The sequence below is a fragment of the Rhinatrema bivittatum genome, chromosome 3 (assembly GCF_901001135.1).
Source record: "Rhinatrema bivittatum chromosome 3, aRhiBiv1.1, whole genome shotgun sequence".
In the NCBI taxonomy this organism is placed as follows: Eukaryota; Metazoa; Chordata; class Amphibia; order Gymnophiona; family Rhinatrematidae; genus Rhinatrema; species Rhinatrema bivittatum.
This window is the reverse complement of record NC_042617.1, coordinates 15,574,815-15,587,772: the sequence shown is the minus strand read 5'-3', so window position 1 is coordinate 15,587,772 and position 12,958 is coordinate 15,574,815. Positions and strand designations below refer to the sequence as shown.

The 12,958-nt window shown below is 50.6% G+C and overlaps 1 protein-coding gene across 1 annotated transcript in view; it reads right to left on the bottom strand.

The window, feature by feature from the left end:
* Positions 1 to 12,958, bottom strand: part of DNAH8 (dynein axonemal heavy chain 8) — a 1,926,251-nt gene that overhangs the window by 437,374 nt on the left and 1,475,919 nt on the right. The window contains 1 exon segment of the mRNA XM_029592920.1: positions 4,557 to 4,733. Coding sequence (XP_029448780.1) covers positions 4,557 to 4,733 — 177 coding nt within the window.

Here is a 12,958-nt window from a genome sequence, read left to right as displayed (position 1 = left end):
TGGCAAGATGAATAAAAGCAATTTAAAGCCTTGCAGCAGCTCCAACTGCCTCATATGCTCCAGATAATATCAGCACATTTACCTGACCTCAACCGCTGTGCCTGTCTTTCCACTGTCCAGCTCTTATGTCACTACATTTAGGCCTGATCCCAAGTGCTGTGCCTGCCCATTCAGCCTTTACGTCACTACAAGGGCCTGACCTCAAACGCTGTGCCTGTCGACTGTCCAGCCCTTACCTCACTACAAGGGCCTGACCTCAAATGCTATGCCTGCCCATCCAGCCCTTACGTCACTACAAGGGCCTGACCCCAAACGCTGTGCCTGTCTGTCAAGTCCTTACATCACTACAAGGGCCTGACCTCAAACGCTCTGGCTGCCCGTCCAGCCCTTACATCACTACAAGGGCCTGACCCCAAACGCTGTGCCTGTCTGTCAAGCCCTTACATCACTACAAGGGCCTGACCTCAAACGCTGTGCCTATCTGTTTAGCCCTTATGTTACTACAAGGGCCTGACCTCAAACACTGTGCCTGCCTGTCCAGCCCATACGTCACTACAAGGGCCTGACCTCAGATGCTGTGTCTGTCTGTCCACTGTCCAGGCCTTACATCACTACAAGGGCCTGACCTCAAATGCTGTGCCTGTCTGTCCACTGTCCAGGCCTTACATCACTAAAAGGGCCTGACCTCAAATGCTGTGCCTGCCTGCCAGCCCTTACATCACTACAAGGGCCTGACCTCAAATCTGTGCCTGCCTGTCCAGCCCTTATGTCACTACAAGGGCCTGACCTCAGATGCTGTGTCTGTCTGTCCACTGTCCAGGCCTTACATCACTACAAGGGCCTGACCTCAAATGCTGTGCCTGTCTGTCCACTGTCCAGGCCTTACATCACTAAAAGGGCCTGACCTCAAATGCTGTGCCTGCCTGCCAGCCCTTACATCACTACAAGGGCCTGACCTCAAATCTGTGCCTGCCTGTCCAGCCCTTATGTCACTACAAGGGCCTGACCTCAAATGCTGTGCCTGTCTGAGTTTAGTTCTAGTATTTCTAATTTCAGTTTCATGTATTTGTGCATCACTTCTTTACAGAATATTCTTTTTCCTGTTTTGCAACATTTGGAATGTAAGAACATAAAAAGCTGACTTAAGATGTTTGTTTGGAGCTTGCATATTTCATATGCTCAATAGTTTTCATGACCTTCATAATATGGACCATTTTCCTTAAATCTTTCTTAGGTGCCAACATTAATGTTGCTAGTAGTGTAGAAAACTGGTGGTAGTTGCACTCTAGTTCATCCTCTGTGTTCCCATAGTTTACAGAGGCACTGTGTAGGGTACAAAGTCAACATAGGTTGATATTGTAAATTTGGACTTGAGTAGCAATTTTCTTATTTCTGAGAGCTCTTCAATTTCCTTTGTCATCAGCTGAAGTGAATAAGCAGTTAATAGCTTGTGGGTATTCACTAGATACCAATGGAACCACCACACTTTCGGGGCAAACCCATTCCAAGGATCCCTTTCTTGTGCAAAGGAAAGGGAACTCTCCCCGGGTATAGCCTGCCTATCTCTTTACCCGCCGACCCATGTTGAACCAGAACCGCTGTTCACATGGAAACCTCCTCCATATAGACTCGCCAAACTTTGAAGGCTCGTGCGCCACTTTAGGGGCCAACCCATTCTAGGGAGCCCTTTCCTGCACAAAAGAAAGGGAACTCTCCCCAGGTGTCGCTTATCTCTTAACACCCGCTGACACATGTTGAACCAGAACCGCTGTTCACATGGAAATCTCCTCCGCCTTGGCCTTCAAAATTATCATTTGTATATTTGCTACATCCACCAGATTTTAAAAGACCAGAGAGAGCTCACTAGATGCCAACTGAACCACCCCACTCTAGGGGCGAACCCATTCTAGGGAGCCCTTTCCTGCACAAAGGATAGGGAACTCTCCCTGGGGCCAGCCTGTCTTGCCCCTATCAAAACCACAGGGACCTGACTACTTCAGCTCTGCCAGCCTGTCTTGCCCCTCTCAAAACCACAGGGACCAGTCTACCTCCGCTCTGCCAGTCTGTCTTGCCCCTATCAACTTTATGCCACTCTGCCTTGCTGCCATACACCAGACGACTCACTCTACTCCTTGTGGTGTTCTTGCCACTATCATGGTTCTTCAGTGTGTTGGTGCTAGTCTGTCAGCTTCTTTGTCTCTTTATTGGCACCTTGTGGTTTTTTCTGACACTTTCTGCTTGCTATATTCTCCCTTCATTGTGCTGTAGGATGTTGATGCCACTTGTCTTGCCACTTTGCCTGTGGTGCTGCCTTCGAGGGTTCATGCAACTGTTATCGGTGCTCTCTTTTGAAGCTGTAGTGTGCTTTTGACACTCTCGCTGCTGCTTTGTGCCTCTGTTAAAGCATTCTTGCCACTCCTGGTACCCCTGTGCCCCTTTAAAGTGCCTTAGGCTATTGATGCCACTTTGTGTGCCACTTTGCCACAGTCTAAGTACCTTGGAGCTCTTTTCTCATTCTGATGACTGCTCCCCAGAAGTTTCATCAGAATTGATAAGAAAACCCCAATTCTGCAGCCAAACATAGGCTGCAAATACTTTCCCCATTGACTTTAATTAGGGATGTGAATCATGTGCCCGATTGTTTTAACGATCGGGTTCGGCTGGAGGGGGTGTGTGTGGAAAAATCTGATCGTTAGAGATGTGAATTGGGATCGGTTCCGATTCCAATTCACATCACTAATTTTTTTTAGTGAGGCCCGCGCCGATAAAAAAAACCCCACCCCGACCCTTTAAAATTACCCCCTTAGCCTCCCCCACTCTCCCGACCCCCCCAAAAAACTTTTTACACATATCTGGTGGTCCAGGGGGGCTGCAGGGAGCGATCACCCGTTCCCAGGCCATCAGCTGCGTTAAAAAAAAAATGGCGCCGATGGCCCTTTGCCCTTACCATGTGACAGGGTATCCGTGCCATTGACCGGCCCCTGTCACATGGTAGGAGCACTGGATGGCCGGCACCATCTTTAAAGATGGCGGCGGCCATCTTTACGATGGCCGCCAGCCATCCAGTGCTCCTACCATGTGACAGGGGCCGGCCAATGGCACGGATACCCTGTCACATGGTAAGGGCAAAGGACCATCGGCGCCATCTTTATGAATGGCAGCCGAAGGCCCGAGAGCGTGAGATCACTCCCTGCGCCCCCCCCCCCTGACCACCAGCTAATTTTAAAAGGTTTTGGGGGGGGGGGTCGGGAGGGTGGGGGAGGGTAAGGAATTGGTTTTAAAGGGTCGGGTGGGGGTTTTTTTATCGGGCCATTGGCACCATTTATATTAGTGGCAACCAAAATGGCGCTGATGGCCCGAGAGCGGGAGATCATGCCGGGACCCCCCCCCCCCCCACTGGACCACCAGGTAATTTAACATTTTGGGGGGGTTCGGGAGGGTAAGGGATTGATTTTAAAGGGTCAGGGTGGGTTTAGGGGTTGTTTTGGTGTGCCGGTTTTCCCGCCCTCCCCCCAAATAATTCCCGTGCCCGATTTAACGATTTTTGACGATAAATCGGGGGAATTTGTATTGTATCGCGCACTCTAACGATTTTTGACGATTTAAAAATGATCTGATGATTTTTTTAAATAGTCAAAAAACGATTCACATCCCTAACTTTAATGGCAAGCGAAAAATGAATGAAACTAATAAACAAATTGGTTTTTCTTCCTATGAAACTAATGAAATGAATTTGGGTCCCGGTGAAACGAAAAACGAAACGAAATGAATTTTTTCTTTCTGCATCCGTATCAGATACCACCATTCTCAGCTTCTTCATTGTCAGGTAGTGTTACCTGACTGAGAAATCACCAGGTAACAGAAGAAAGCAGGGCCAAGGCCTAATCAGTTACTGAACAATACCCCTGTCTCTAGCTGGTTCTCCCAGGTAATAAAGGGACACATGCTGCAGAGATAGCAGTACTGTCTCTTTAAAAGCAGCAAAAAAAAAAAAAAAAAAAAAGACTACAAAATATGACCTATTCAAGTCTCATTCATAATACTTTATTCATATTCTATCCCAATGGAATATGAAAGATAAACCAATTAAGATGGCAGAGACTGATTCCTGTGATTTTCCATGGGAGGAAAAAGAAATTCATAGTTTTCCTCCTACAGAAAATAATTGCAGCTGCGTAGCAAGAAAGGAGGTTCATAGAGTGATTCCTGCTCCTGGCTTTAGGATGCAATCATTTAGGCGTGAATAAATTCTATGTAAGTGGGTGAGTGACTCACCCTTGGTGGGCCAGGTCTGTGGTCCTGCATGTCCCAAACACATTTTTCCTGCCTTGTCCTATTAATATTTAGCTGGCTTGAATAACCACAAATATCTCCTGAATACATTTTTTTATGATACTATTTTTGGAAACCCAATATTCAGTCACCAATCATCTAGAGAGGGCAGAAAATCAAGCTCCTAATAATTTAGCAGAGCAACATTTTAGGCTACTAAAATGGCTTCTAACTATTCATTTTCTGCCTCTGCCATTCCTGAAATCTTGGTGGGTGCTACATACATTAAGTGCAGCTTCTGCCTGCTCCAGGGCTGGTTTTGCTGCTTCAAGTTTTGACTCTGCAACAATTTTTTCAGAAGCAATTTGATTTACAATCTTTTCGGCTTTGTCCTTCACTAGCTGGACTTCATTTTTCACTTTAGCTGATGCTTGAGCACTTATAGTGACCTCTTGCAGTACCTAGAAAAAATGAGTGAAATTATTTTAAAAATTTGCAATAAATCAGTTTTACCAATAATTTTGAATGTCAACATTTGGATACTAAGGTAACAACAATCAAGGCATTTGAAGTGCAAGGACTAGGCAAAGACAAAGAAAGTAAGTGAACCAGAAATGGTCATCACTTCATCATCTATTTTAGCGCCACCATCTTAAATGCTAATAGACACTCTGGGAGCATCAAGAAGGATTTTATGAAATAGATCATAGGAACCATGTTGTGTTATATTCTGGTTTGGCCTCATCTGGGTAAAATTATTTTCAAATCATTTTAGACACTGAACTGTTACAAATATAGGGGTAGATTTTAAAAAGTATGTGTGGGCGTGCATGTGCGCGCGCTACTGTCGAGAAGGGGGCGGTTTAGTGTGCCATTGGGCCTCGGGCCGACCCCAGACGGATCCAGGACCGAACCGAGGGTTGACGGCGTGTTCCGCTATGGCAGACGGTCTTACCATCTGCCAGGCCTGCAAGCTCCCAAGGCCAACAACAGGATGATGTTGGAATGTAAATGGTCCTCCGACGATTCCGAGTCCTTTCGGACCTGCCGCTTGGATCGGCATGGAGCAGCAGGCCGGCCTGAGGATGAGGGCAGCTGGAAACCTTGACACGAAGACATGGCAAACTAGGATTGATGCAACGGCATCGCAGGCGAAGACTTGACACCAGGATCGATGCTACGGCATCACAGACGAAGACATGACACCAAGGCTAATGCGGACGGCATCAGAGATGAGGGCTGGCACAAGACATGACACCGAGGTAACTGAAGACATGACACCAAGGCTGATGCGAAGACATCACGGACCAATGGTCGATGCAATGGCATCCTGGACCAGGGTCGATGCGACGACATCAGGAGCAAGACATTGACATGAAACCAAGACTGATGCAATGGCATCCAGGATGAGACGAGGAACTTGAAGTCCAGACGAGACAAGAAGCTGGGCGGAAGGACATTGGCACAGTCTCTCAGGGCGCCCTACTCAGTCCTCCCGTGTGACTGAGTCGCGGACCACCCTGTCCCACTGTGCTCCCTACACAGCCCAAGGAGACTGGTCACGGACCACGCTGGGAGTGGGACAAGCGCAGGGAAGAATCCAGTCGAGGTGGCACTCCAATGACAAAGCCGATGTCATCCGAAGCACCCACACAGCTGGCAGGACATGACGGCTCAGGAGCACAGGAACAAATTCCACCTGTAGGAAACTCCACGCTCGGGAAAGACGTCATCCGAGAGAGTCACAACCTAACAGGACCAAAAGGCTCAGGAGCGCTGAAGCAAACACCAAGTAGGGTAGAACACCAAAGAACCTGGGACATCAGGAAGCGGAGGATCAAGATGAGACACCAGGACACCTGGATGAGGACCTCAGGAACGAAGACATGGCATGAAGACATAACTTGACAAGGCGAGACGAAACAAAGAGGAGCTCCATGAAGAAGACCTGATGGTGCTCTGGCAGGCAGGAGCCTCCAGAGTGAAGTAACTCCAATGCAAGGCGAAGACTGACTGACGGAGCAGCCCTTTATAGGGATGGAGCAGGAAGTCCACTCCCTAGGTGGGGCCAGCACACTTCCTGTGCCTGGCCCTTTAAATACAGAAGGGAGGCGCAGCCACGCATCTAGGAGGAAGCAGGAACCTGTGCAGGACCGCAGACAGCAGCCTGCACCAACGTCTTCGGAGCAGAAGCAGGGCTGGGAATGAAGAGCAGGCCCTGATGACGGCAGTGGCTCAGGCTGCTGCAGGGGCCCCCGGGGGCGGCTCCAGCCGCCACTCGAGCCCGGGGATGCGGCCTTTGCACCGTGAAGATCAAGTGATGCCGGCGGAGGCTCTCAGCCGCGAAGAAGGGCAGAAGTCAGTGGCGGCTCCGTGCCGCATTGAAGCTGTAAAGTCCGCGGCTCCTGCCGCGGTGAACAGGGGCAACACAGGCGGCCTCCGGGCCGCATGGTGAAACAAGTCCGCGGCTCCAGCCGTGATGTAAGGCCCGACGGCGGCATCCATGCCGCGTCGGGTGAAGCAACAGCAACAAGGGGTGAGTGCCTGCTTGTGGGGGGACCCGCAGGCAGGGTTTCATAACAGCTACCCGACGCGCACACATGTACGCCAGATTTTATAACATGCGCGTGCAGGCGCGTGCAAGTTATAAAATCGGGGGTCGGCGCATTCCCCCATTCCCCCTAGCCTGACCTTCCCACCCTTTCCCCTAACCTTTCCTCTCCCCTAGCCCTACTCTAAACACCCCCCCCCCCCCCGTCTTACCTTTTGCGCCTGCCTCTGGGCAGGCGCAAGTTGCGTGCACCAGCAGCCTGCCGGCACATGATCCTCCGACACAGTGGCAATGGCCGCGGTATCGGAGGCCTCTGGCCCCGCCCCTGGACTGCCCTGCCCCGCTCCCAGACTGCCACACCCCCGGACTGCCCCTTTAGTAAAGTCCCGGGGCTTACATGCATACTGAGGCTTTACGTGCATCGCCGGGCCTTTGTAAAATAGGCCCGGCGCGCGTAAAGCAAATGTTGCTTACCTGTAACAGGTGTTCTCACTGGACAGCAGGATGTTAGTCCTCACATATGGGTGACATCATCAGGATGGAGCCCAATCATGGAAAACTTCTGTCAAAGTTTCCAGAACTTTGACTGGCCCATACTGGGCATGCCCAGCATGGCACTAACCCTGCAGCCAGCAGGAGTCCCCCTTCAGTCTTATTTGAAAGCTACAGGCAGTGCCGAAAAATAAAATAACAAAACGTTACGAACCCAACACCGTGGGGCGGCGGGCGGGTTTCGTGAGGACTAACATCCTGCTGTCCTGTGAAAACACCTGTTACAGGTAAGCAACATTTGCTTTCTCACAGGACAAGCAGGATGCTAGTCCTCACATATGGGTGAGTACCGAGCTGAGGATGTCCGAACATGCACTAAATGTACCCAATGGCGTGCAACAGGCACAACAACTGGGGTGGAATTTGGTAGAGGGCATCCTGAACCCACCGGGCAGGCAAAAGGGTGTAGGTATGTAACGTTGGAAATAAGTTACGCAGGACAGACTGGCCGAAGATGGAATCTTGTCTTCCGGCTTTGTCCAAGCAATAGTGGGCTGCGAAAGTGTGGAGAGAACTCCAGGTGGCAGCCCTGCAAATGTCAGGAAGCGGCACCGCTCGTAGGTGTGCTACTGAAGTCGCCATGGCCCTCACAGAGTGTGCTTTAACATGATCTTGAAAAGGAATGCCCTCTTGCTGATAGCAAAAAGATATGCAGTCCGCCAACCAGGAGGAGAGAGTCTGCTTACCCACCAGTTGCCCTAATTTGTTAGAATGGAAATAGATGAATAACTGAGTGCTCTTCCTGTGGGCAGCTTACGGTCTAGGTAGAACGCTAGAGCCTGTTTACAGTCAAGGGTATGCAGAGCCTGTTCCCCTGGATTGGAATGGGGCCTGGGAAAGAAGGTAGGTAGTATGATGGATTGATTAATGTGAAACTCCGAAACTACCTTAGCTAAAAACTTAGGGTGAGTACGGAGTACTGCCCGGTCCTGCAGGAGTTTGGTGTAAGGCAGATAGGTAACTAGGGCCTGTAACTCACTAAACCTGCGAGCTGAATTGATAGCCAAAAGGAAAATCACTTTCCTTGTGAGATATTTCAGATCACAGGAGTGAAGAGGCTCGAATGGTGGTTTCATGAGCCGACCGAGAACCAGATTAAGGTCCCAAGAAGGGGCTGGAGGATGTAAAGGTGGCATGATGTGGAGCAAGCCCTTTAAAAAGCGTGTTACGAGGGGTTGTACCGGTATAGGAACATCCCCGACACCTTTATGGAAGGCAGCTACCACACTGACATGCATTCTGATGGAAGAGGTCTTCAGACCTGATTCCGACAAATGCCAGAGATAGTCAAAAAACCTTGGGATTGGTCAGGAAAAGGGATCAAGGGACTGTGAGGTGCACCATGCTGAGTACCTTTTCCATTTATAGGAATAAGATTTTCTTGTGGAAGGTTTCCGTGAAGCAATCAGGACACGAGAAACCGAATCGGAAAGGTTAAGTGGTTGAAGGATTAACCTTTCAACATCCATGCCATCAGAGACAAGGCCTGTAGATTGGGATGGCATAGGCATCCATCGTTTTGAGTGATCAGATGCGGGTCCGTTCCCAAGGGAATGTGCCTGCGGATGGAAAGATCCTGAAGTATGGGAAACCACACTTGGCGTGGCCAGTGAGGTGCTATCAGGCTCATGGTTCCCTTGTCCTGACGTAGCTTCACGAGAGTCTTCGATAGAAGAGGGAGTGGAGGGAATGCATAGAGCAGACCGGTTGCCCACGAGAGGGAGAATGCATCTCTGGGCGGAGAGCGCTCACTCCGAATGACAGAGCAGTAGTTGTCCACTTTGTGGTTCTGAGGGGACGCAAAGAGGTGTGTGTGGGGCTATCCCCATTGTCGGAAGATGGAGGTTGCTACTGAGGGGTTGAGAGACCATTCGTGCGGTTGGAAGACGCGACTCAGTTTGTCTGCCTAGACATTGTCCACTCCCGGCAGGTAGGTGGCCCTGAGGTACATCGAGTGGGAGAGTGCTTCCGCCCAAATCTGCCCTGCTTCCTGACACAGAAGGAAGGAGCTTGTGCCTCCCTGATTGTTGATGTACCACATGGCCACCTGGTTGTCCATCTGAATCAGGATGATGTGATTTGATAGGTGTTCCTGAAAAGCCCTGAGAGCATATCACATTGCTCGAAGTTCTAGGAAGTTTATTTGATGTTTGGCTTCCCCTGGAGACCAAGACCCTTGGGTCTGTAGATTGTTCACGTGGGCTCCCCACCCGGGGGTGGAAGCGTCGGTGGTGAGAATGAGTTGAGGATCTGGCACTTGAAAGGGCAGTCCCTGGAGGAGATTGTTCTGATCTTTCCACCAGGCAAGAGACAGACGGAGTGAGTCGGTGATGTGGACAATGGTCGACAGAGGCTGAACAGTTTGAATCCATTGTGAACTCAGAGTCCAATGCATGAGTCTCATGGCCAGGCGGGCCATTGGTGTGACATGGACTGAGGTCGCCATGTGTCCCATAAGGACGAGGAATTGGTGAGCCATTGCTGTATGTTGAGACTGCAACTGGTGAGCAAGAGACACGAGTGTTAACGCTCATTGTAGAGGTAGAAAGGCTTTTGCCTGCAAGGTGTCCAAGTCTGCCCCAATGAACGACAAGGTTTGAGATGGGATTAAATAGGATTTTCCATAATTGATGAGAAATCCCCGCTAAATTAGAGTGTGTAGGGTGAAATCGAGGGACGACCGAGCGGCTTGCTGGGTTGGAGCCCTGATTAACCAGTCATCCAGATAGGGATAGACGTGAACACCTTGTTTCCTGAAGAAAGCTGCGACAACCACGAGGCATTTGGTGAAGACTAGTGGTGCAGACGCTAGGCCGAACAGAAGCACTCGGTATTCATAGTGCGTGGGGCCTACTAAAAACCGGAGGTATTTGCGATGAGTAGGAGTTATTGCAATGTGTGTGTATGCATCCTGGAGGTCCAGAGAGCAGAGCCAGTCTCCTCTTTGTAGAAGAGGTAGAAGCGACCCCAAGGCAACCATCTTGAACTTTTCTCGTTGGAGGTACTTGTTGAGGGCACGTAGGTCCAGAATTGGACGAACTCCCCTGGATTTTTTGGGGATCAGAAAGTACCGGGAATAGAACCCTAAGCCTCGCTGCGAGAGTGGGACCGGTTCTATTGCTTTTAACTGGAGAAGGAGGGAAACCTCCTGATTCAGAAAGTTAGAGTGGTCGGATGTCTCCCACGTCCGTAGAGGTGGTGAGTCCGGTGGCAGAGAGAGAAAGTTCAGGTGGTAACCCTGAGCAATGATTGCTAGCACTCATTGGTCGGTTGTGATTGATTGATGTTGTGAAAGTGGCGTAATCGACCTCCTACTGGTATGCTTGGCAGAGGAATAAGGCTGCTGCTCTCCAAGTGGAAGTCAAAAACCTGAAGCAGGCCCCGGCTGGGGAGCTGCTTGTGATTTTTGCTTTCAGGCCTGGCGAGGCTGAGGCTTTTGATAAGGTCTCATAGTTCGGGACCTTGCTGGAGGAGGATAGGCCTTCCTTGGACGGTAGAACGACTTCTTAGAGTCCTTCCTGAAGGGCTGTCTTAAGGAGAAGTCGGAAGGTATTGATGAAAGCTGTTTAAGGGTCTCATGATGGTCCTTTAATTCAGCCACCATTCGCTGGATCTGTTCACCGAACAGATTGTCTCCTACACATGGTAGGTCAGATAGCCAGTCTTGTACTTCTGGGCAAAGGTCAGAAGATTTGAGCCAGGCCCATCATCTTGCCGTAATAGCAGCTGCAGACACTCTAGTAGAGGTGTCGAAGATATCATAAGATGTCCTAATCTCATGTTTTCCTGCCTCAAAACCCTTGTTTACAAGGGTTTGAAGCTGGTCTTGGAATTGTTCAGGCAGGGTTTCAGAGAAGTCCTGTATCTGCATGAAGATGACCCTATTATATTGGGTCATATAAAGCTGGTAAGCCGCAATTCGGGAGATGAGCATGGCCCCTTGGAACACTCATCGACCAATATTGTCTAGGAACTTCTGTTCCTTAACAGGTGGGGTAGATAAGTGAGGCTTCGACCTTTTTGCCTTCTTTTGAGCCGACTCTACCACAACTGAGTGGTGGTCGAGCTGAGATTTTTGAAAGCCAGGGGCTGACTGCACTAAATAGGTAGTGTCAGCCTTTCTGTGTACTGGAGCAATGGATCCAGGGTTCTCCAAGTTCTTTTTGAGGAGGTCAAGAAGAACTTGATGAATGGGAATAGAAGTGATCACTTTGGGGGCATCCAGGAATTGGAGCAACTCCATCATCTGGTGCCTATCATCCTGTTCCATCTGAAGTTGAAAAGGGACCAACTCAGACATTTCCTTCACAAAATTAATGAAAGAAAGGTCCTCTGGAGGAGAACGCTTTCTACTTTCAGTAGGAGAAGGAGGTGAAGGCAAGTCATCGGTGTCTGTAGAAGTATCATCACCCCAGGTGTCATAAGGATCAGCAGACTGACCTGTAGGACAAGAAGGGGGTTGGATACCTGAAGGCCCCGGTCGAGGCTCTGAGAAAATCGGAGGAATCACCGGGGGCACCGAAGATGGCGCAGAAGGCATCGGTGCCGGCATCAATGGTGCCGATGGACGTATCAGCACCGATGGATGAATCGGTGGCGAGGGACGAATTGGCATCGATGGCTGAGGCAGAATTCCCGATGGAGGAATGCGGAACGGTGTTTCTCCTCCCGATGAAGTTGTCAACGGGGAGGGCACCAGATCCATCGGAGACCCAGGAACCACCGGTGGAAGGGTGGTCATGAGCGCCTCCATCCGGGATAGCAGTGGTGCCAGCGCAATCGGTGACCGGTTCCACTCTCGGTGCCGGTGTCGGTGCCGGAGGAACCTGGAGCCGTTGCATCGCCTTGTCGATGGCCTCCTGAACCAGCCGGTCTAGTTCTTCTCGGAGACCTGGAGCAAGCAGCCCTGGCTCCGGTACAGAAGAGGGAGGCGGAGGCACAGTTGGAGGGAGCACCTTTACAGGCAGAATCGCGACTCCCAAACCCCGATCGGGTGAGGGTGGCCTCGGTGACCCGGTCGCAGGAATGGTCGGTGCCTTTCCTGGACGGGGCTTCTTCGACGGCGGCTCGTACAGTGGCGAGGTCGATGATTTCGCTCCTTCGACGGTCCGAGTCCTATAATGTCGATGCAATGTTTCTCCCTGCGATCCCCTCGATCCTGAGGGGGAGTAGCGGGCGTCGATGGCCATGAAGACGTCGATGATGGACGGTCACTGGATGGTGGAAGATGCTGGCGCGACATCGATGGTGCCGGTTCCGATGACATCGATGCGATGGACGGCGTTGGGGTCTGAGCACAAAAGAGGAGTTCCATCTTCTCCATTCTGGCTTTGCGACCTTTTGGTGTCATGAAGGCACATTTGGTGCAAGTCAGGACATTATGCTCACGGCCTAAGCACATTACATAGACCCCATGAGGGTCTGTGATAGACATGGTGCGAGTACAGTCCAGGCACCGACGGAACCCTGACGCCATGGCCATAGAAAAAAATTGAGCCGCGGTACGGTCGACGGCCAGTAGGCCGCGAGGGCCAAACTCGATGGTAATCGATGGAAGACGGTCAAAAAACTTACCGGAGTACC